Below are 24,893 nucleotides of genomic sequence, written 5' to 3'. Positions count from 1 at the left end.
GTTCAGGCTGTGTTACCAGCCACGCAAATTAGCTATAGACAGTGATTACACTGAAAAATAGGATTTTGTAGCTGAGAATTTGACCTATCAAACAGTGTTATTGTGTTCCTAGTATCTGTTGCAGTTTCCATGGAAATAAATAGGAAGCTCTACTTTTGAAGCAACTTATCACTTCATCAGTGATGCTAGGACACTTACAAAATTGTACTACGCAAAATGCTACCATCTTTGGTAGCTCTTCACACAGCATTACATGAATAAAAGACCACTTATAAGCAACATATATAAATACTAGGAGCTCTAGAGCTCTATTTGCCATTCCTATACATTTCCACATGTAACTTTTTCACTTTAGGCACTACCACAAAGAAATGTCTTTGACCCTGTGATCTGCATTTTTAGCTACAAAGCAATCAACTTATGACAGGCTAGACTAGGGACAATAAATATAAGGCATTCTGAGATACCTGCTTACTCAAACATGTCCACATTATGCTCTCACACATTACTGGAGAAACAGAATCTGAACTGCAGCTCAGCATTTTTTCAGCTCCTTTAGAACCTGAAATGCAATTTACTTTCATAAATGACTGAAATAATCACAGCAGGTCTCCAGAGGCTGGTTCCACACGCAGCACTGGTCTTTGCTAATTAAATGGGTGCTTCAGTATCTCTTTTACACAGATTCCTCTTTTTTGCTGACCACGGAGGAGGTGGGAGGAGTAAAGAATACCTTTGCTGTCTGTTTATAGAACTCCCTTGCAGTCAGAAGATTTTTAGTATTACAACACATTATTTCTTTTTTCAAATTAATTTGCAGGCAAGATCTTAGCCAAGTCTAGCATGAATACTACAGAACAGATTTGGATAAAAATATGGAAAACACTTGTAAGTGAAGTAAAAGAACATTCTGTAATACACTCTCGAGATGTGCAGCTTTTTCTGTACATAATACAGTAATTCCAGCCTGCACAGGATGTTCCTTACAATGTTCCTTTTTTCTATTCACATATCAACGTTTAGGTGAAGTGGGCAAAATAAGGGCAGTGTCTTTTAAAATATGTGCTCCTAAAAGGCACGTGGGCATGCAAAAGAAGCGTAAGTGGCAACAGCCCACTATAATTTTCTGAAAACTGTCAGTCATGCAGACAACAGTACTGGCCACAATGTGTTGCATCCTAGACTTAACCTTCATGAGAGGCAAAAATGCATCTGCAAAAACCAGGTTGCACCTAAACCAAACCAGTCAGGCTGAAAATTGTAGGAGAGTACTCCTATTAAAAACTGGGGAAAGCCCGGAGGCAAAAGAAACTCCTGATTCACAGTGATACAGTTTCAAAGGAGTTGTACCTCAGAAAAGGCAAACCTGGCTACCTTCTCCTGCTCCAGATACTTCTTAAAAATATAGATGTTACATGCAAAACAAAAACCACCCTACCTCCCTATTTTTCTACTTTTTCCAATTAATTCGGGTGGTAGCACTAGAAAATTTTCAATCCTCATGAGACTTTCTTGTTTGTTCTACAAGATCAGAGAAATTATCTCATTATGCCTTCAGCAATACAGATACAGAACAAAAATAAAACCTGCTGGAATCCAAATGTGAGCCAAGTGACAAAAGATGCATAGAGACAATTAAAAGAAACGACAGGAGAAGCAAGATTGCCTCATATTCTTCCTTTTGAAGAAATTGTTGAGTTCTTGAAAGGAATTGCTTTGACAGACAAGAAAATAAGTCAGGGGTCATAGAGTAGAAAAAGTAGAGAAAATCCAGAGCTTCTGTTCCTTCAAAATTACAGTTTTTTCCCCCCAACACAGTTGGCAAAACACAAAGGCTGCATTTGTTAGGAAGTACATCAGGCTATTGAGGATGGAGAATGTAAATCGCAGTGATGAATACTGCAAGTGCTAAAACACTCAATGACTGCAAAGGAGTATGAGCAGATTGTAAGATAACAAAAAGCATCCCCTGCCATCGCCATTTCAGCTTAACTTCTGCTTCTGTTAATACCGTATAACTGCCATCTGCACTGCCTGGCTGATCTAATACCTTGTCATGAGAGGTTATATGCTCCTTTCCAGACACTTTTCCAATTCTGAATATTCTCTTCACTGCAATGCTTTTATGAAATCTGGCTGGCTCTAGCACACAATTTCTTGACTCTGCTACCAGCTACTAAATCCAAATCAAAGCTGTTAAAACTTAACAACACTAACAGGAAAGAAATAAACTGTACTGAGATAGCATTTGATCAGCAGTGAGATGGAAAGGGGTACAACACAATAATTGTTTTCTCTGGTATTTCTGCTATTTACAAACATACCAGCTGGTTCTTGCCCACTCTCTCAACATTTGAAGAACTCCTTCCTTGTCTCATACAGCCATAGTTAAGTGAAGGAAAATTAACGCAGAATTCCCAAGTCTCTGCACATGCAGAGCAGCTGCTAACTCAATCAAGGTCTGCATCACATACCTCAAAATGAAGCATTTACAAATTCTGTGATGGGGGGCGGCGGGAAAGTACAGCAGGAAAGCAAAACATTATTTTGATCGTTAAATTAAATCCTTAAATACATAAACAATGCATTTAAAAACAGTTTTGTCTTACCCACAAAACACTTCACATTGATAGGCCCACTAGTACACATACAATTTACTGTATAATCTCAGAATCTCTTCCATAAGGAAATAGAATATAAAGAAAAAGTTTTTTTTTTATAATAAGCACATTGAAGCACTAAGCAGGTTGCCCAGAGAGATGGTGGATGCCCCTGCCCTGGAGACATCCAAAGTCAGGCTGGAACAAGCTCTAAGCAAACTGGTCGAGCTGCAGCTGGTCCCTGTTCACAACAAGGGAAGTGGGCAAGATGATGTTTAAAAGATTCCTCCCAACTCAGATAAATTATTATCTTCATATTCAGATAATCAAAGCAGTGCAGTCTGTAGCTTACATTAGATAATGCAATTACAAGCTCATTCCACAAACATGGAAGGGGACAGAAGCACAACAGCAGCAGAAGAGCCCCTGCCCGACCCTTTCCAGGCTGAGCTGGGGAGGCTCTCAGGGTGTCCTTTCAGACTAAGGCTGTAGGCCCTGGGGTGAGAGGGTTGCTCTGGGATGCTGTGGATGGGCGTTGTGGGAGCACGCAACACCTGTGGGGGGTTGGTAAGCACCAAAGGCAGAGAGACAGTTCGGGTTTCTTTGGGGAAGAATAAGTGAGCGCAGATCAATTCCCATACACTGGGCTGCTAAGAGAAGGGGATAAGAGCCACTCATAAATTGTAATCCGGTCAGCATGTGCTCTGCACCTGATCAGTACAATCCGTCCATCTGAGCAAACATAAATCACAGTGAAAAACAAACCAGACATGAACAAGATCAATAGCAACAATTTTCACTCTGAACAGTTGGCTTAACATCCTGAACATGTATCATGCATAAAGACATTGCCTAACCTGCAGCACAAACAAGGAACACTCAGCAGACAGCATCACCAGTGCGCTTGGGCACTTGCAGTTACAAACCACCACATCTTGCAGATTTCAGGACAGTGCAAACAGATGCTCTTCCTGCCCTGCTTCCAAAACTTGGTGCAGCTCCTAGGAGGCCTCGGCCAAAGCCAGAGGCAGCACAGCCATCTCCATGGCAACGGACCCATAGCCATGCACACAAACCCCTCTTCACTGACCCCAAAATTCAATTTTTCTCCAATAAAGAGCTGCTCTGCAGCACACCTGACAACACACAAAAAGCACAAGTACAATACTCCATGCAGACTCTACCAAGGATGCAAGCTGAACCAGACTTACTGCTGCAGGGCCCATAATACCTGAGGCTTGGAACCACTCAGGAAAACACAGAGGAAAATTACTGCTGCAATATTATGATACTGAAAGATGTTATTATTATGTAATTATTATTACATGCAAATATTGCAACTTATGTGATGCTTTTTTTTTTTTTTTGCTTTTTTTTCTTTTGCTTTTCTGACTCTTTTTACGGCACCTAACTTAAGCTATTCCATCTGTCCTACAACAAAGCAGATGTGCTCTATGTGACTGGTTCAGAAGGTTTCAGCCAAGAACAATTCCAGCTTTTCTCAGTCACTGTGGCAGAATCAAAACATCATAATCCTTATTCCTGAGTCTTCAGTGTACTTACCCCCCCCTCCCCCTCCCCCCCCCCCCCCACACACAGATGATTACACCCATTTTGGAAACAGAAATATAATTTTCTGTTCTGGAGCTACTGCAGACACCTCCCTCGCTTTAAAAATTTACTCCATCTCAGCCTTAACCTTGTACCTGCAGTATTCTTTACTCCAAGATTCCCTTCTTTGCTCTTTACAGAAGAGGCTTGTGGAAACCTCACAGATAAAATTATTTATTATGCTAGCATGCATTTACCAAAACAAACACATCACCTGGACTGTCAGTTAATTTAGGGTTGCACACAAAAAAGGATTAATGTCTTCACAAACTAGGTGCCATAAAAATCCCATTTTAATTTGCTTTGCACAGATGTCAAGGCGAACAGATAAAAACCAGCTCTGAGGGTAGAGAGCCTGAAGTCAAACAGCTGCCAAGGAATCCTCAGTAAGAAGGACAAGCCCAAAGCCTCTGAGAGCTCCTTCAGCAGCCAGCAGGGGTTCACTTCTCACTTGGAAGTCCGATACTTGTTTCAAAACAAGTATCATCATCATTTTCTCTCCAAGGCTACCTCTCTGAGCATGTAGAGGAGACAAGCAGGCAAGTAACCAAATCCACAGCCTTCCAAAAAGCGCCCTAACCACCAAAGCTCAAACTGTATTGGTGCATCCTCAAGGTTTCTTTCTATACCGCACCAATTTCTTTCGGTACAACACACATTCAGGAAGACAAACGACTCAGTAACAAAGAATCTTCTTCCCAAACTTCCATTGGCACTATAGAAATCTCTTCCTCATTATAGTAGCCATCTAGCAGTGTCTGTTTTTTGTTGGCTTTTTTTTCCCATGTGATTTTTTTTTTAAGAAAATATGTAAATAGGCAAACTGTGGAAAAAAAATCTGCATTAAGAGACATAGAGCCCAAATCCTCACAGTTACCATTCCCAATCACCCTTTCCCTTTTCAGATATATCAGAAGATGCTGCTGTCGGCTGCATTTCACCCAACAGTTTCCAGCCCTCTCAACCTCAGCTTGCTACTCATGCTGCCTACAAGTACTCTCTGGGGATCCTCTTCATTTCCAAGATCCTCTCCCACCATCTGCACTCAGCCACAGCCACATCCAGCAACCTTTCCCCACTAGAGCTCAAAAGCAATACTCCCTTCTTCCTTCTGTTGAAGGTCTGGTTTCTTGGTAAATAATTAGTGCCTGCAGACTGATTATCTCTAATGCAAAGAAATACATTTGCTTTATTGAGTAACATTGCTCTATTCCTATGAATAATAAATAAATTTCATCTCAATAAATTTCACAATGTATTTCATCTCAAGAATCCTCTTTGATAAAACAGAAGCTATTAAAAAGTGTATTCTTTACAAGGAGAGTGGTTAGGCCCTGGAACGGGCTGCCCAGGGAGGTTGTGGATGCCCCGTCCTTGGACGTGTTCAAGGCCAGGTTGGACGGGGTCCTGGGCAACCTGATCTGAATGTGTACGTTTGGTGGCCCTGCTAGGCAGGGGGGCTGGAACTACATGACCCTTGAGGTCCCTTCCAACCCGGGTGATTCTGTGTATTGGCTTTGAAAAGGTGTTCTACATCACCTCAAGCCTTTAAAAGTGAGGGGGAAGGAGAGAGAAAAGAAAAGGATATTTGATTTGTCATTCAGCATTTGTTACCTATTTAAAAGCCATCATCCACATGTATTCTTTCAAACTAGAGACAGCCACAGGGGTAAAAGCAGTAACTCCATATTCTCCTAAATCTAAAAACTACTGATTTTTCAGTTACCATCTTCAAATTCTCTCTTTTTGTAAGCCGTTCACTCACTTCTAAATAGCAGCCAAGAATAAATTAGAGCTTCTTGTTGCTTTCTTTTCATGCTGAAAGATGGTGACACAGGCTAAGCAATTATTTGAATTTTAGAAATATAAATTTCTGATTTAAAATATTGTTAAACATAAAAATTAAATAAGCAGTCTATAAGTTTTGCTCCTCCCCTCTGATTTCAGACAAAGATCTGAAGCCTCTATTTCTTCTGAAGGCAAGCGGCCTTGAGTGACACCCCCTCCATTTGTGATTCCCTTTGCAGGCCGTTTGCGTTACTGAAACATATCTCAGTGCTATTTGTAGTCTTACCTTGCTGTAGTCAATCCTCACAACACAGTACATATATTCAAACTGCCTGAGATATGCACCCCCCTGCTCTCCCCTACCCCCTTAAAAAAAAGTGAGATTACAGCACAAGCCTCATCTCACTACATGGTCCTCAAGATGAGAGAACAATTGAAGAAACTCTAGAATGCAGCCAGCTTACACACATCTCAGACAGGGAGCAACAGAAAACAAAAACCAAACAATACTTTCCTAGGGCAAAACAACAGAACCGCAGGCCAGAATGCCTCTCAAATAGCAGAGATCTCCTTACCTTAGGGTCCTCTTATCTGCAGCATCAGCACAGATACCTCAGGAACACTCCGTGTCCCTGGGGCCATATGCACAGCAGATGCACCTGCCAGTCTACCGGGCACTGCAGGCAAAGTGACAGGTCTCTCCTTCCTTGGTCTCTGCCAGACAAGTCATACTCTTATCTATGATAGGAGACAACAGAACATGGTTCCTTCTTGTAAGTTCCTGAACTTACTGGCTTCTCAACGGGATCTGTGGAGACAAGCCCCACTCATCCACAGCACAGCTACGTGGAAGTCAGCACAGTGAGAGTTCTGTCTCTAATAGTCAGTGCCCTGCATGTCAGTAACTATGATCACAAGTCATATCAGAGCTGGAGACAGACTGTTCTCTGGCAAGATGAACTAACTTCCCATGGACATAGGAACACCACAAATTCTCCCTCTCTGCCACTGGAACTGTCTTGTCAGTCCTCTCTGAAATAAATCCCTACAAGATCACTAACCTCCTTTTTAGCTTAGAAATAAAAGAGCCCAATCAGAACTTCACTCCTATTCAAAGGGTAGTAAGTTTAGAAATTACAGAGAAAAAATAGTGCTTTTATTATCAAGTTGTATCACTGACATTAATCTGATATTATAGCAGTAGGCAGCAGTAGAACATCATGAAGTGGACAAAGAGCAAAAAAGCTCAGAAAATCCAGAAACAGACAGAGCATCTTAGAAGATTTGCTCCAGTTCTGTTCAGAGCTGGTAGCTCAAAGGCCAGAAAGTACCATTAGTATCAGAGCTGCCATTACCAGCCTTGGAGCTGCAAAGGAAAACAGCATTAACAAGACCTCCTTGTCCCTCACAGGCTTTATTTATCAAATGCACAGCTGAGACCCAAGTCCATCAGCACATGCAAAGTATTTTCACTTCCTCCCAAAAACTCACCAACTCATGTGCCCAGCCAGGGCAGAAGGGGCTTGCAAGTCTTGAAGCTACTGTAAATCTTTCCTTTATACAAGTAAGCTGAGAAGCCAGTCAGGAACTATAAGTTGACCAAATTCCTCTATCCACCAAAATCTCCCATTTGAAATCTCATAACACATAGTACCAGCTATGACAGCTATGAAATTCCCTTCAAAGATGCACAGAATTATAGAAACCAGTACTATTATTGTTGCTACCGGAGAAGAACATTTTGATTACCTTGTCCTTTACAGACACCATGAAATACTCACTATAGTACCATCTTCTCACAAACAAAAGCAAAGCAAACAGGAATTCCTCCTGCTGTTAAAAGTCTCCCTACAAGTCTCAGAAATGCCTCCAACAAGAAAGAAAAAGAAAAAAAACGCATATCTGTTTCATGACAGTCAACAGCTATCACATCTTTCTGCAGGGCAAGATCCCAAATTAAAATTCACAATCTCAACTTCAGTTCTCTCTCCTTGTAAGACCCGGACCTCTCTGAGCTTCAGATTGATGCTCATGTCAGTATTCATCACCGACATTGAGGCATATACATTTGCTCCCTATCATGCTGGAAGCAAAAATAATCTTTTCCTTTTAAAAGGGCTGTGCAATTTTATCCATTACCAAAGCAGCTTAGGCACACACTAAGGATGTGCAATGCACAAGCCCAAATCACACATCCTCCTTATAATAATGAGAGTGCCCCTCACCTCATGCTTAGCAGAAGGAGAAAACATAGCTTCTCTTGAAGGATTTCCTCTCTGCAAGGAGGAATTTGAGACTCACTGGAAAAAAAAATGCTGCTATTCCGTATGTAGCTCAAGAGACTTTTCAGAGGTAGAAAAGAGCAAGACACCATGATTTCCTCTCTGGCTTTGCTCTAAGACGAGCTTTGGGAAGCTACTGATCAGCATCATGAGCCTCTCTGCAGCTGATTTGCAGATAACCTCCTTATAACAGTCTCAAATCAGAGTCTGTCTCTCAAAAGCAAACTGCAGGAGTGCTGAACCCTTGACTTACAGTCAGTCTGGTGAAACTTAGGTATTTGGCTGGTTTGGTTTACTTTTCTTCATTTTATTATGAAGTCTCCAAGCCACTTATGGCTTAATTGCATCACTGTCTATGAGGATCCACTGTCAAGGAAGTAGGTCCGGACATATGATCCAAATAGACATCTTTAAGGCTCAAAGCCCAAAAGACAAAGAATAAGAACTGAAAAATAGGCTTTTCTTGTCCAGTTCTGTAGTGTTTAGGACAGTGCTGACACCACTGGGGACAGGCTTGCTAACCTCACCTACTGTTTACTGGCTGCAATTTTATGCCGGGCACTAACCAACATGCTGCAACAAAATCATTTTTACACACTAACTACACACAAAATGGAGGGGGAAAAAAAACAACAAAATCAACCAAGAACCACAATTACCCCCTCTGGATAAGAGAAATAAGTGAGGTCAAACCACTCTGCAATTGGCAGCAATAACCAGTACATCTCTCACTGAGCAAACCCAGAGCTCAGCAGTGTTCCAAGACAATGCTCATCATATTTTTTGAAAGAAAGCAGTTAGGTGATATGAAATACTATCAAGAGGAAATAAGTAGCTGAATGTATTACTGCATACATATTGATTTTAGCACTACTTAAAATCAGACAAAACCAAAACACTGACAATAAGTCACGGCCATCAGCAAAGACCTACTGACATTACCCAGGAGAACCGAGGGCATTGGTAACTATTCCCAATGCCCTCAACAGCTGCAGCCTTCCTCACTGCTTTCCCAAGCAGTGCTAACCTGACTCATCAAATGGGACACCACAACTTTGTTGGGCAGGAAACGCACACGTGTTCCTAACAGCACACTGTAATCACCTTGTAGGAACGTGAAGTAGCGAGTGCACCCATTTGCACACCTTCATGAAGTTACACAGAACACAGCAGTAGTTTACTACCCTATACTGCAAGTGCACAATTACGTACTGGAAGAGAACAGGCAGGTAAGACAGCACGTAGCTACACTTGCTTACAGCGTGAAGTGCTTCCAAAGGATTCGTGTGAGATCCGCAGCACACAAGTGCTGAATCACCGTAGTACAAAGCAGATACTCAGTAAAACTTTGGTAAAGCACTCCACATGCATTTCTATGATAATAAGAACCGGTCCCATTACAGTTGGGAATAAAGCTATTTTCCCCCATATAATTTCTGATAGCAAAGTAATACACAAAACGCTCCGGTTCCACTTGCGACAAGCACCTCGTCTTTCAGAGCGATCACTGGCACGCACGGGAAACCCGCCAGCCATCTCTACCGCGGACCCGCGGACGGCAGCGCCTCGCGAGCAGTCAGCGCGCGGCCAACCACGGCCCCGGCCGCGGCGCTGCCCGCACTCACCCAGCAGGGAGCCCACGAAGATGACGAGCTGCGCGGCGGTGGCGAAGTGTCGGTATCCGGGCTCCCCGCCGCGCTCCGCGCCGCCCCAGGGCCCGGCCGCGCTGCCGTTGCCGCCGCCCCACGCCATCTGCGCCGCGGTCCCGTTCCTCGCCCCCAGGGCGACGGCGCGGAACGGGGCGGGCTCGCTGCTGTTCAGCGGAGCCCGACTCGCGCCGTGCCCCATGGCGAGGCGCCCGCCCCTCGCACCCTCCGAGCAGTTCAGCGAGCGAGCGGAGCGCGCGGGCGAAAACGCGGCGCTGCGGAGGGAGCCCCGGCTCTACCCCTCGGAGCCACCGTCACCGCGTTTCTGCGTCCCGGGAAGCAGGCCCGGTTTTTCGCGCTCCTGCCCTGCGAGTCGCTATGGCCATAAAAGAGAAGGGGGCCCCGCCGCGCCGTCCGCCGTCCCATGCTTCTCGCCTCGCGGTGTCCGGCGCCTCTCAGCGGGGAGCGCGGACGGGGAGAGTCCCAACGGCGGCTCCCCGCCAGCCCCGCCCGCTCACCACGCGCTGCGGCCGTCCGTGAAAGTTACGGGAGCCTGCGCCCGGCCCCGGAGCGCTCCGCTCAGCCCCCGCGGCGGCGCCGTTCCGCAGCCCCGAGCGACGCGGCGCAGCTCTCTGCCCGCGGCCGGCCCGCCGCCCGCCTTCATTCTGCCCGCGTTTGCGACGACGGGCGCGGCCCCGCGCGGCACGCGGTAGCCCGCGCCCGAAGCGCCGCGGCGCCGCTCCCGCCGTTCACAGGGAAAGTGATTTGTTTGCGAGCTCCGAGGCGAGGAGCGCGCGAGTCTCTAAAGAACAAACGCAGCTCCGCACCAAACGCAGCCCGCATCGACACCACGCCAGCGGCAGGCGGCAGCCGGCGGCCGAAATCCCGCCTCCGCCGTGACGTGGCGCTGCGGAGCGGCCGGAGCTGCCATGTTGGGGGCAGAGCGGCGGACGGGGGGCAGCCGGCGCCTCGCGTGACGCGTTGAGCGCCGTGCGCCGCGTTCGACTCGGGGCTCCCGCAGAAAAATGAAACAGGAGAGGGCTGCCGCTGATGGGCCCTGCGGGCATTGCCAGCCGGGAACTAGGAGTAGCGGAATGGACCTGAATCAGGTTTTGCTTGGTACTGATGTCGCGATACAGCTGCAGACGCAGCAGTTACGAGTTGCGGTCCCAACCGGTACTGTGACACCTGGGTTTGAATTAAAAAAAAAACAAACAAACACAAGGGATGCATGTAAACGAGTTTTTCAGGACACGTGGAAACCCACAAGGGCTACTCTGCAGGGCACGTCCCTCCTGAGGCGGCCCGCTGACAGCAGACGCCCGTAAAAGCGAGAAGCGAGCAGGTACTGCTGCACTCCTGCTTGCTGCGTGCCGGTGCTTACGGATACGGCGGGGAGCGCAGCCGTGAGGACGGGGTTCCCGGCGCTGCGTGAGGCGTAAAGGCTACGAGCCAGGCTCGCACCCCACATCCAACTCGGCGGCCGCCGGCCCGCCTCACGCGCCCGCCCCACCGCCGGGGCCGCCGTTCCGGCCCCTCCTCCCGGGGGGTGCGGCCCGCACAGGGACGGCGCCGCCGGGAGCGTGGCAGCGTCGCGGGGCCGCCCGCCCGTGTTGGCCGCTTCCCGCCCGGGGGAGCTGACATGGCCCGGGCGAGCGACGCGCGGCAGCCGCCCGCGGAGGTGGCCGCGGAGCCACCGGAGAGCTACCAGCTGCGGCAGGAGAACGAGCTGCAGGCGCTGGAGTCCATCTACGGGCAGGACTTCCAGGATCTGCGGCGGAGCCGGGCCTGGAAGGTAGCGAGCGGCGCACCGCGGCCGGGTGCTGAGGGCCGCCCTCCTGCGCTTCGCCTCTGGGCGCTCCTCGGCACGCTTTGTCCGCGCGGGGTGCCGGGCGCCGGTGCCGCCGGGCGGGGCGAGGCCGTACGGAGCGGGGCCTGCTGTCCGCCCGCCGCCGCGCTTGTCCTCTGGGTTGACGCAGGCGTAATTAATGCTCTGCGTGTAACGTGCGTTTTAATTAATTGCCAGCTTAAGAAAAGCTGCCTTTGAATTCTTTTGTTGGCTAATTACGGGCTGCCTGACTCATCCCGTCGGCGCACATATTGCTGAACTCTGTACGTGCGTTCTGTGCGGTGGCTCACAGGAACGGGGCTGTTTCCGTCACAACCTCTACTTTCACTCTGTAGTATTGGCTTTTTTTTTCCAATTATTGCTAATTGCCCAAGTCTGCTGTGCAGTGCTTTCTTTCCATCTCCCTTCCATGCACACAATGTCTTCTTGCAATTTTTTTTTTTCAGCTGCATCTGGTGGCACAGTTTTCCATAGCTGCAAGTACCACTCACTTATGTCACCTCCCCATAACTTCACTGCTGCTGTCATGTTAGCTGCCTTTGGCTTTGGTTCTTGCAGAACGTCATGGCTGATACTGTTTTTCCTGCTGGCCACGTGAAGCTAGAATTCTTGCAGAAACTTCTGATTTATTGGGGTAGTGGTGGCATTTGATGCTAGCAGTGCCCGTAACTTGCTGCATTTTCACAAACGTGCTTGCTCTCTCTCCTTATAAAATTTGTGTGTAACCTGTGCTTCTCCCGCTTGGAAATGCAAAGAAGAGGGGATACCGACAGTCTACTAACCTGTTCTCATATTTTTGTGATGTTATTTCCTTCCCTGTTCATCACACTGCTAAGATCTCTTCCCTTAAAAAAAAATACATTCTAATTGAGATGAAGAAGGTTGGAATGTTTACATAGACATGTTTTGTTGTTCTTTTTAAGGCAAACAGGCAGTTTCAAGGAAATGGTGGGAAGACTTGTTAAAATTTTGTTTAACGCCAAAAATAAAAAATATAATTACAAAAACTTACTGTTCATTTGGCTGCACAAGATGCAGTTTCATGGTCTGTTGTCATGTTGGAAAAGAAAATGCTGACTGGTATTTGTTAATGATCTAAAACAAAAAAGAAGCCATTTCAGTTGTACACTGAATGTGTTAACTTGTCATATTTCATAACTAAGCTGTCCAGGTGCCCTAACTTTTTCTTGCAGAGGAGGATTCTCATATGAAACTTCCTTTCTGCTTAGTCTGACTCATCTTGTTGATAAGTGCTCTTATCCAAAGAAGTTCCCAAGTGTGTTGGATAAGCTGTTGTAACGAACCAGCTCTCTCATTGATCAGTGTGGTCTGACCTGAGTTCTGCTATAAAAATGGGTGGGAGACTTGTGTGCAGTAATTCCTGCTTTCATTATAGCAATAGAAACGAAAACGACGATGAAAAAACCCTTTTAAATCTAAAGCTTTGTTTTCTGCTATAGGTACGACAGCCTCCAGAAATCAATTTAGTTCTGCATCCTCAGGGATTGACTGGTGATGATGAGGTGTACGCCAAAGTTGATCTCTGGGTCAAGTGCCCGCATACTTACCCTGATACGTGAGTGAACATTCAGATAGAACCTTTTTTTTTTTTTTTCCTCTGAGCATTTATTTGTTTTCACGTAGGTTGAAAAAACATGTAATTACATTCATTGTTCTTATTCTTGCTTTCTTCATGTCAATATTTGTTCAGGCTCTGCTATTTTTGAATAGGTAACTAATTCTTTCACCTAAATTGGATGTGGTTTCTTGTGCAATAAGGACAGGTGTGCCTGTCAGCATCTTAGTGCCCTTTGGAAACTTCTCCAGCCCATGATCTGTTCTGCTCAGAGAAGGACTTACCTTTTACTTTTTAAACACTTTTGTCCCATTTGTATTTGATATTCGCGTTCTGAGCTTTTAGAAGAGCTCTCCACAGAGAATGTAAAAAGAATTGCTAGAAATCAGCACTTCCTGTGTTTTGGATTAGCAAATGTGTTTTGAGTGAAGTACTGCCCTGCAAGCACTGAGGAAAATGTTCTCCTCAGTCCCTGTGTCACTGGCTGTGTCCACAGCATTGCAGCCTTTAGCCCATCTGTTTGCTGTGGGCCCTGAGCAGCATACAGGGGAAGCACTATTTGCAGCCAGGCAGTGGATCAGATGTGCTGGGGAGCACAAGGCACAGCAGCCCCTCTTGTTTTATTTTTGTTTCTTTTTAGTTTAAGTTAGCATACTATGGATGTCTTACTTATTCCTGTTATTGCACCTTTCCTTTTAGTTTTTGTCACCTGTATAGTGGGGATAAATGAATTTCAGCCACCTCAGTGTTATGCTAGTAGCATCTGTAAAGCACTTTTATATGAATTACTAACAAAGATTGGAATTGTGAGAAACTGCAGGGGTTTCCTTGCAAGTTCTTCTGTTACATATAACTGACAAGTAATATGCAGCCAGAAGTTGATGAATGTAAAATAATATCTCTGGCTTTATTCTGTTATATATTTAATATTTACCTACTGCTTGTTGACCACTAACTAGTTGCCAAGTGATGATAAACTCCATTCCTTTTCCATCATTGATATATTTTTTTTTTTTACCAGCCCTCTGTATCTCATATAGCTTTTTACACTCTCTCCACCTCTCTTCCTGTTCATTCCCCTTCCCTCCTCCTTTTACTTCCTTTTTTTTTCTTTATGAGGACCTTTATGTTCTGTTGCTGTCTCCCAGTGTTCCTGAAATACAACTGAAAAATCCCAAAGGCTTGTCTAATGAGAAAATAAATGAGTTAAAATCCAGACTAGCTGAACTGGCAAAAGAGTGCTGTGGAGAGGTAAGAACTTTTCACATCCTTGAGAAATGCACCCTTGTCCTAAGTAGTACTAGCAAAATGTATCTGTAATATGAGGACATGCTTCCACATTAGAAGTATGATTTAAATCGTTGTGAAGAATGTTTCTATTAAATGAAAGTTCTGAGCATGAACTCTTCAGTCTCCTGTTGCAGTGGGTGGCAGCCCTGCCCATGGCAGGGGGATGGAAAAGGATGTTCCCTTCCAACCCCAGCCATTCTATGATAGTGCATATTTAAATAAGGTGGATAATGTAAGACCTTAGGTATTGGAGATGCAGTGGTCTGCTAGCGCTGTGCACTCCGTGCTGTAACAGAGGAATGTTCCTACATCAATGAAAGCCCAATTCCTGACAGATCAATCAATCGTCTGTACATACCTAGCAAATCATGTGCCCCGTTCAGTGCAGCTTTTATTTTAGTTGTTGTAGCTTTATGAATGTGGAATGCCTTCTGTGGCTTTAGAGTTCTAGCTCTGGGGTTGAATTGTAGAAGGATTGGATTTCACATTAGCAATGGAGTGACTACTCAGTAGTAGTAGGTACAGAGATAGACGAGTGCAAAGGATTTATTATATTGTAGCTGATATGTCTTAAATATGTGTCTTTGCAAGTAGAAAGATATCAGCAAGAGAAGACAAGAAAAAGGATTTTGCAGAGAGGGAAGGGGAAAGGTGCTTGAAAGTTCTCTGACAGTAATTTTCACCATCTGCTACTGCGGTCAGGGACTTTCATGCCACAGTTCATTAATGAGTAGATCTTACAAAAATAATGGAAGTACCTCTGGTAAGTAACAAAATGAACAGTCACATCTTGCTGCTGTATTGTTTTTCCAAGCTGGGTGTCATTTTGCTATGTTCTTGTAAGTAGATCGAGCTCTGCTTGCCATTCATACTTATTTTCTTTCAGGTGATGATATTTGAACTTGCAGGCTACGTACAGTCATTTCTCAGCGAGTATAATAAACCACCTTCCAAGTCCTTTCATGAAGAAATGCTAAAAAATCACAAAAAAGAGCAAGAAAGGCTGGCGCAGGAGGAATTGCGTAGGGCACAAGAAGTTAAGAGACGAGAGGAGCAGGAGGTAAGAGAAATTGAAATGTGAATAACTCTGTATTATTTTAATAATAAGGATTTTGTAAATTATCCTGCATTGCCATGAGTTTGTTAGAGCCGTCAGAGTTAGAGTACTCTGTGAACTGTCTGCTTCTTCTATTGTAACAGCTTACTGATGAGTTTTTAACCCTGAGAAGTTCTAGTGTCTGAAAAAAATCTCATTGATTAGTGATCCTAAGGAAACCATTTATGAGGAAGTTGCTAACAAAAGTCTGAGTAAATGTATATATTAGGTGTGTTCCACCTTAAACAAGGTAGTAGCAGCCAGGCAGGTAATCCTACCTATTCATTCACTGTAGGGTGACTACTGTATTCACTGTCACAGGCTTCTCTAGAGACCAGCATGTTTCAGCCAGCATGTCTTAAGCGAGAAAGACAAATTTATTCTGCCCTAGAGTTGAGGGGATTCATGTAGGTCACACAGAGACTTCTGATGTGAAATCACACTGTGGGAATAGGGGCAGAACAGCTATTATTTTATTTCTCAATAAATGTGCTGTGTTTGAAACTTTACTGTTGGGTGTGCTAGTAGAAGTCACTTCCTTTTGTTCACAGCTCCATTCACAATTCATACTTTTTTCCTCTTAACTTCCTCAGAAGAGTTAATTTGTCTTCTGTTTTGGTTTTTGTTTTATTTGTTCTTCGTTTTTTTTGTCTTGTCATTTTGTTCTTCTGAGATCTGTGAATACTCTCCGATACCCTTGAAAAGTCAATGTCCTGGATTTTTTAACAAGCTAAGATTAGCAGTTGCACTGTATTTACTGTTGCATTTCTAACAGCACTGAAATTCATTTCAGCAACGTGAAATCCTTAATGAGATTCAGAGACGGGAGGAAGAGAAAAGAGAAGAAAGAAAAAAGAAAGAGATTGCCAAACAGGTATTCTTTCTGAGCATTGCAACACTTTTTTTTCCCCCTCTTTCCATCACTGTAGCACATACTTATAGAATTCTGAAAGAATTTCCTGACTGAATTTTCTGAACATCTTTCCTTTTTACTTATCCAGTTCTTCTAACAGACCTAAGTTAAGATAGCATCTTCTGTCCTTGGTTACATGGAATTTATTTCTGAAATAAAATCAACTATAACCGAAAACAGTTGTTTGTTGTTTTTTTGTTGTTGTTTTGGTTTTTTTTTTTTTTTTTTTTTTTTTTTTAAAATCTTTTTAGTGCACTGGAATGAATATTTTCAAACAGATAGAGAATAAAGCTAGCTTGGTAACGTTCCCAGTTTCACTGCAAAGCACCTTTACATTCTCACCCACAGACAGTGCTAAAATGTACTACCTGAATCTTAGCATTTCTTCCTCAGCCTCATCTCTAGTGGAATTGTATTTTCCCCGGGACTGTGGTGACTTCATAACATAATAGATGTACCACAAATTTTGAGGATAGGAGCTGTTTATGTACTTAGTATTTTTCCTGATCTTTAGGAACGTCTGGAAATTGCTGCTCTGGCAAGTCAAGAAAATTCTCACAGAAGAGATGCATCAGGGTACAGAGTTGCTTCCAATTTTAATGGGAACTGTTTGGAACATGGAACGAATATTAAACAACGCCCAAATTCAGTTGGGCGTTCAAAGTACGTATGTCTATTTGCATGTGAATTTGTTAGCACGATTTGTATTTGGCAGTTTTTTCTGTACAGTATAGATAGTCCAGAAATCTCTTTTCCTATGTCCTTGCTAATCTTAGTGTACTAAAGTGAGGTGCTGTATGTGCTAGAGGAAAAGGACAAACGTCTTAAATGTTTGTTACTGTACTTAAATCCAGAACACATACAGTGCGCTTATATTAACTTTCCACAGAACTGTTCTTACACTGTCTTATTTTTTTCTTACAAAGAAGGATATAAAAGCTGAGTTGCTTCTACTGACAATAATGAGAGTAAGCAAAAATACTATAGAAGCATCCTGGTACCATATTTGTAGAGTTAAGCAAAAGCTGGCCCGTTTAGTTTTCTGAGGCCTATCTTTACAAGAACAGTGATGCCCATTCTTTGTACGCTTATGAGGCCTGAAATTTTGCCTGCTAGGAGTCAAGCTTTCAGAAGATTATTTTGCACTCTATTAATTTTATAAATGAATTATATTTTAATTCAGAAAGCCAAGTGCTTTCTTTGTATGTCTTTTTTTTATATACAGTACTGATGAGAATTGACAATTCCTATATGGGGCTTTTTTTTTTTTTTTTAAACTGGTATTTTGACTGAGCTTCTACTTCATATACTTTTCTTTATATACTCCTGTTATTTCTATACTGATTGCATTTATTTAGAGAAAATAGTAATATTTCTATTAATTTCAGAGTAGATTGTATCAAGAAGTAATGGAGGTTGGTTTGGGATAGTGGTCTGGACTTCTCTCTGATCTAATGTGCACGTATGAAAGTTTGGAATGTACCACTTTTTCCCAAAATCTTCCCCTTCTTGAAGGATGGATTTGAGGAGTAAAAGCAAACGGGAAACGCATTTTAAGTAGGGAAAAATAATTGAACAAAAGCTGGGATGAACTTCTCAAAAGTGCAAGTGTTTGCTTTTTGTTACTGTATGAAAGATAATAAAGTATAATACAAGTCAAGTCAAACTTGCACATTTTGCAGAGCAATACTGTGGTGGTAGTAGTAGTGGTGGTTACTACTATTACTGTGTTTTCCAAACTGAAAATGTCATCCTGAGCTGTAGAAGTTTTAAAGTTTGGATTGAACTCCTTGCCAATCATTTTCGTGAATTTGAATGTAGAGACTGAGTGTAATTTGGTGTTGCTTATAAAATACTCAATTTCTATTCAGATGTTAATGCCATCTCAGTGTCTTTGATGGATGTTATTGTTGGATGCGGAAGGGCCTGAAAGCTAATCCTGTTGCAGGAGAGGTATTTTTAGGAACTGGAGACTGTAACAAAAGTATCTTTTTGACACAGTGAAAAATGTTATGTCTAAATTGCAGGCGAGAACGCCAGTTTTCTGTTGGTAATAATGAAGAGTCCCCTGGAAATTACGAGGTTCTAAACTTCAGCACAAGTGGTGCTGGGCAACTTACTGTGCATAAAGGAAAATGTCTAGGTAAGCAAAAACAATTGCAGTTTGGCATACCGTTTTGGTGGGGGTAGAACTTGAGCAGTGCTGGCAGGTACAAAGAAGTAATAGCAGAGAGAAGCTTGTTGTGAGAAGTGAAATGTCACAGCCAGAAGTGGTAGGAAATAATAGGAAGTTACATTTTGGTGAATTTAAAATTTTTGTAAGATTAACATTAATGAAAATTTACTTTTCCAGAATCAATTACTTAGCTGAACAGTTGTACCACAAAACTCACCTTCTCAAAATTTTATATTATCTTCATAGCTAAAGTAGTCCTAGAAACAGTCTGATTTTAAATTTAAACAGTAAGCTTGTCAGATATGCATGGCCACCAAGCAAGAAGTCATCTTAACTTTCAGTAATGTGAAACCAATGATAAGAACAGGGAAGAGTATTTAGTTATTGACATTTGAAATTCTTTAGACATGCAGCAGTTTTGTTAATATGCTGTAGTTTTATCTATTGCTAGTTTACTTTGTCTGCATAGCAATCATATTGATCAGAGGCCTTTTGCAGGACACATATAGGTACAGATTTGTTCAGTTTGCAATTCTCAGAGTATAAAAACCAGTCTGTCTCTAACTTTTGCAGAAGCTCCTGCTAGGCCTTTAGGAGAAAATAAGACATGTTCTTCGTTTTCTCACTTTATGTTTAGGCAAGGATGAACAGCTTGGTAAATCAGCCTACAATGCCTTGGAAACTCACAGTGGAGATTTTGTTTTAATATATGAGTGGGTTCTGCACTGGCAAAAAAAGATGGGAAAATTTCTTACAGCACAGGAAATAGAAAAAATAGAGAAGTGTAAGAAACAGGTAATGCCTATTTCTCATATTTGGCTTCATGAAGTTTAGATAAGTTTCAGTGATTTTGTTGAATTTAATAACTTATATTGAGAGAGTGGTGACAAGCCTCAAGAAGTTACTGTTCAGAGGATTTATACCTGTTCAATCAATGAACATACAGATGACACAGTACATCCGAGAGCTTAGCTTATGTAGCTATTGTACTAGAGGGGAAAAGAATGACACTCACCCCATCCTGGGCCCACATGGGAAACTCCAGCAGAGTGGATCTCCAGAAGAGATCCTTCCCCACTGGCAGCCAGCTCTTAACTGGGTCTAGGAGAGGTGCAGCCCGGCTCCACCCCTTCCTGCAGCACAGGTGAATTGCCTTCAGCTGTGCTCCTCTGGCTGACTCATGGCTCGCCTCGGGTGATCAATCAGAGGTTCAGGCCGTGATTCAGCAGTTCCCTTACAACACCACAGAGGAAGGTGAATATGTTGGGGTGTTTAGGAGTGCATGTAAAATACAAATGAAAGAAAGTGTATTTGTATGTATGCATTTATAAAGTAATAGCGTAATATTAAAATTCTGAAGGAAGAGGAAATCAAACATACCTGACAGAAACCAAAGTTATTCTTGCTCCTTGTCTACAATGCTTCAATATGTTGTAGAGGTATTTCTGTCTATATGGTCTGTTTTAGTAATTGTGCACTCGTGAAATATGACACAGTGCACGTTATGTTGTTTTTCTCTTAACAGCTTCAGGGTGCAGAGACCGAGTTCAGCTCACTGACAAAGCTTAGTCACCCAAACATAGTACATTACATATGTATGAACTTGAAAGAACGGGAGGATTCAATTGTGGTGGACATTTTGGTGGAGCACGTAAGCGGTTTCAGCCTTTCCACATACTTGCACAAAGAGACTCCAGTTCCGATTGAGCAGTTGCGCCATTATGTAAGCCAGATTTTGTCAGCTCTTGACTACTTGCACAGTAATTCAGTAGTGCACAAAGTTCTTTGTGCTTCCAGTATCCTGGTAGATGCTGAAGGAAACATCAAGGTGACAGACTACAGCATTTCCAAACGCTTAGCGGATATCTGCAAAGCAGATGTTTTTGAGCAAACCAAAGTTCGTTTTAGCGAGGATTCTCTTCCCAACAAACCTGGAAAAAAAGGAGATGTCTGGAGTCTGGGCTTGCTTCTGCTTTCACTCAGCCAGGGCCAAGTAACCAAGGAATATCCAGTCGCTGTTCCTAATAACTTACCTGCTGACTTCCAAGACTTTCTGGAAAAGTACGTGTTTGCTGCATTCCTTTATCTTTCTCTTTGATTTGTTTTTTTAAAGACTTGATCCATATTTCCTGGTGTCACTAGTCAAAGGTTTTAGAGAAGAGGCATTGTCTCTAGGATCATGCTGCTTATCTGGGATTCAGGAGAACGGGTGTGGTGGTCTCTTCTGCTCTGTTCTGCCACCAGCTTTGTGTGTCTCTATGGATAAGCCATTTAGTCTCTCTTGGCCTCTGATTCCGTCAGAATGATAAAGGTGATCATTTCTTAAATATAAGGAGATCTGTTTGAGCATTTTGGCCCAATACAGGATAGCTCTCTCAACAGTTCTCTTTTTGCTTTGCTAACAGATGTGTTTGCTTGGAAGATAAGGAAAGATGGACTCCTCAGCAACTGTTACAACATAGTTTTATAAACATTCCACGAATGAAAGTACCTGTAGCAGAAGAAAATCTAGATGGTGAGAAACTCGTTTCTTTATGTGTTCTATTAGATAACTGGACCAAAGCCTGCATAATGAAGAATTGAACTGTGCTAGATCATCACAAGACCATGTTTCTGCAAATGCCTTACAGTAACTAATTTGGAAGTTAAAGACCACGCTAGATTTTTGGTCCATGGACAGGTGGGGTGGTCAGACTGCTGAATTCTCATCAGCAGAGGAAGCTACATGGTGTAAATGTCAGGAAGTCTTAATTTTCTTCCTGGAAGATTATGTTCTAGTGAAACATCTTTTCTCACTGTATTCTGTTAGAATCAGTTCCTTTGTCCACTATAATTAATGTTAGTGATTAAACACCACATTAAGGTTTATGTTTTTACCAGAGCTAAACTCTCCTCAGCAGAGCACTTCTGTATTTCAGGTTCAGTTGCACTTTGTTATTTATGGCTTATCTTCTTCCTAATGCCACTTTGACAGTGCCTTGTGCCTTAACACCTTCTCCCTGTGCTATCAGTGCTGGTAACTGTGACATCCTCATTTCAGATTCAGCAGGTATAGATTGCATTGAGACTGTTGTGCCCAGCAGCCAGATCTCCAGTGCTTCATTCTTCACAGAAACACAGAGACAATTTTCACGCTACTACAATGAGTTCGAAGAGCTAAAATTACTTGGTAAAGGGGCTTTTGGAGCAGTCATCAAGGTATGGTATAAAAATTATTTCCACTATGAAATCACTTTTGGGAATGAGTTTGTTTTCTCTGAAGCAAAACAGCATACTCAGTGTTTGTTTGGCTTTCCAGTGTGCTATACCTGTATTGTGCTTTTCATCTGGAGCTGAGTAGGCTGATAAATTTTGAGAGAGAGGTCTGCTGAGAGTCCCATACAATATGGAGAAGCTTGTATTTCAGTTGCTGCTGTTTCCCAGGTGCAGGGAAAACTTCCCACTTCCATGAAATTATTTAAGATCTGGCTGTTCTTGGTTGGGGTGCTTATAAGCGTTTGACTTCAGATTTGTTCAAATTTTTCAGGTGCGAAATAAGCTTGATGGTTGCTATTATGCTGTAAAACGTATCCGCATAAACACTGCCAGTAAGCAGTTCCGGAGGATTAAGGGAGAAGTAACGTTACTTTCCCGTTTAAACCATGAAAACATTGTGAGGTATTATAATGCTTGGATAGAAAAACACGAAAGTCCTGTTCCCATTGTGTCATCATCTGAGACATCTGAAGACAAAAGAACGCCCACCAAAGCAGGTCTCATCCTTACGGCAGAGGAGACAAACGATGTGGAAGCTAACGCTCCTCCCCCGGTTCTGACAAGTTCAGTTGAGTGGAGCACTTCGTGTGAGAGATCCTCCAGCAACAAATTCAGTGGAGCTGATCAGGAGTCCAGTGATGATGACGATGATGATGGTGATGGGGTGTTCTCACATTCGTTCTTGTAAGTAGTCTTCACCATTAGCGCTGTAAGAAATGTTAGCGTAGTCGAGTGTTCCAAGCTTGTGTCTTTTACCATTCTCACTTTGTCAGAGCTGATTCGCTGCATTTTTCTTCTGTCCTCCACTTAAAAGAAAGCCCTGTGTTTGCCAGCAGCTGGATAGCCAGGAAGAAGATTTGTAGTTACTGTAGGTATATAAGAGGAAAGTGGCTTTGTGCTTCTGGAAGTTTCTTAACATTTGTTTCAGAATGTATGGCTGCTTATTTTCTTTATGTTGGATTTTCTTCCAACCTTAAGACATAATGTTTGTAATAAATTATAAAAATTAAACGTCCCCGCAAATACCTTACTCATCCTTTCTTCTTTTGGTTTCAGTAACATATTCAATGCCTGCTGCTGGATAGGGATGGTTCTTTTGCTTGTGTTGTTCTTTTTGTTTAATCACTGTATTGCAAGTGTACTTACCTCTATTTTGCTTACTGTGTACAGAAATTAAATCCTACTGATAGGAATACATGCTTTTGTTAAAAGACTGAGCTGTCAAAGGAAGTTTCGCTTTGCAAGCAGGATGCATTTGGTTTGCTTTGTTTAAGGCATATAGGAAGCTATTCAACAAAAGCTTTGATTTCTTTTCTTTTTTTCCCCAGCAAATATTGGCTCAAGGTTTCTGACTAAATGTTTCTTGGTGGTGTCTGTTTCAGGAACACTAAATTTTTTTTTTCTTTTTTTCTTTTTAATAGGCCAACGACAGACTCTGAAAGTGAAATCGTTTTTGATAACGAGGATGAGAACAGTAAAGGTCATCCTCCAGTAAGTACAAGGATAAAGAAAGCTAGTAAAAATGGAAATGTTACAGAGTAGTCTTTGACAAGCAAACAGATCATTTGAGAGGTTTTGTTTCACATCCGGTGTAAATACAGAATCGTGCAAGGTTATGTTAATGCCAGCAAATATTGTGCCACCATGAGCTATGTCAGAATGATTAGCTGATGCAGCTAATCTGGAATTTGTTTCTTACAGTGTCATTGAGGTAAACATGATCTATATTTTATAATCATGAGCCTGGTTATTGTAATTTTAGGATTTTAGTATGCACTAAATTCCATTCGACTTTTAGGGGACGTAAACCAGTCTATTTGCTCACACTAGCCACTTTTTCAAACTGGTGACATGTTTGTAGCGGTCAAAAAGAGATGGAAGGTCAGAATGATGTGTGTGAGGTTATAGTGGTTCTGATTTTGAATCACACAACGTGCTGTAAAAAGTCAGAGGACTCTACCATCAAAAGTTAATGGGCAGAATTTTCTACAGCATGTGGAATCTGTTATGGCCTGTCCTGAGGGTTTGTAAAGTGCTCTTATTGATTCTTGATTTTCTTCTTTCTGTTGAGATGTATGTTGGCCTGATATATGTTTAATAAGGTTGCAAGTGCACTTTCTATCATGGAGGGATAGGGAAGACTGATGTATTATAGCAAAGTCATTGATTTTCTCCTTTTTTATTTTTCCTTTTACTAAGCATGCTTTATTTTTATTAATTTCTATTTTAACCTAACATACTTGGAGATTTAGATTCTGTCCACATATTTTGCAAGTTTTATTCCTCCAGTGTCTAGTTATGGCAAAAATGTTATTTGTTTTCACTTCAAAAGTGAGAACTGGGTCATACCTTTTCTTCTAGCAGATGTAGAAGCAGTGGTGTTACAAAAATGTCAGTGTATTATTTTGCTAATATTAAAACCCAGAAATAGAAGATGAGCTTTCATTAATGTGTTCAACTCAATAAAAATGATAGGATGCACAAAAAAGCTCTGGACTGCTTCCTGTAGTTAACTGTTCTGTTCTTTTTACTGCAATAAAGGATGAAGAAGGCAATGAAAAGAATAGCCATGAAGAAGAAGACAGAACACCAGTCATTCAAACAGTGCATTATCTGTACATCCAGGTTAGGCTGCTTGTGTGTTTAGATGAAAGGATGCTGTTTATTCCAATTGGCAAAAATAAATTGCTGTTGGGTTGGGTTTTTTTGCTTTGTTTTGTTTTTCCATGAGAAAAGTAATGATATTTTAAGAACAAAATGAAACTAATCCCAGTGTTGTTAATGCAGTAGACTGGTTTTCTAGAAGGTTTG

At 42.6% G+C, this 24,893-nt stretch overlaps 2 protein-coding genes across 5 annotated transcripts in view; one reads left to right on the top strand and one right to left on the bottom strand.

Annotated features, from left to right (window-relative positions):
• GPR176 (G protein-coupled receptor 176) overlaps window positions 1-10,434 on the bottom strand; it is a 31,097-nt gene extending 20,663 nt beyond the window's left edge. The window contains exon 1 of the mRNA XM_052694900.1: window positions 9,907-10,434. Coding sequence (XP_052550860.1) covers window positions 9,907-10,129 — 223 coding nt within the window. The 5' untranslated portion in view covers window positions 10,130-10,434. The remainder of the gene's footprint in view (window positions 1-9,906) is intronic.
• Window positions 10,435-11,485: 1,051 nt separating this feature from the next.
• The window catches only part of EIF2AK4 (eukaryotic translation initiation factor 2 alpha kinase 4), a 32,975-nt gene continuing 19,567 nt past the window's right edge, over window positions 11,486-24,893 (top strand). For 2 of the 4 annotated variants that reach the window (XM_052693191.1, XM_052693192.1), the window contains exons 1-14: window positions 11,486-11,722; window positions 13,237-13,352; window positions 14,501-14,603; window positions 15,529-15,702; window positions 16,532-16,612; window positions 17,166-17,314; window positions 18,679-18,794; window positions 19,465-19,622; window positions 20,353-20,888; window positions 21,233-21,342; window positions 21,868-22,025; window positions 22,354-22,766; window positions 23,504-23,573; window positions 24,624-24,707. In XM_052693191.1, coding sequence (XP_052549151.1) covers window positions 11,570-11,722; window positions 13,237-13,352; window positions 14,501-14,603; window positions 15,529-15,702; window positions 16,532-16,612; window positions 17,166-17,314; window positions 18,679-18,794; window positions 19,465-19,622; window positions 20,353-20,888; window positions 21,233-21,342; window positions 21,868-22,025; window positions 22,354-22,766; window positions 23,504-23,573; window positions 24,624-24,707 — 2,421 coding nt within the window. In that variant the 5' untranslated portion in view covers window positions 11,486-11,569. The remainder of the gene's footprint in view (window positions 11,723-13,236; window positions 13,353-14,500; window positions 14,604-15,528; window positions 15,703-16,531; window positions 16,613-17,165; window positions 17,315-18,678; window positions 18,795-19,464; window positions 19,623-20,352; window positions 20,889-21,232; window positions 21,343-21,867; window positions 22,026-22,353; window positions 22,767-23,503; window positions 23,574-24,623; window positions 24,708-24,893) is intronic. The other 2 variants (XR_008209018.1, XM_052693190.1) reach the window with 1 other exon arrangement.

This window comes from Tympanuchus pallidicinctus, unplaced genomic scaffold, assembly GCF_026119805.1.
Source record: "Tympanuchus pallidicinctus isolate F22 unplaced genomic scaffold, pur_lepc_1.0 scaffold3, whole genome shotgun sequence".
Lineage (NCBI taxonomy): Eukaryota > Metazoa > Chordata > Aves > Galliformes > Phasianidae > Tympanuchus > Tympanuchus pallidicinctus.
This window is presented reverse-complemented; position numbering and strand designations above follow the sequence as displayed.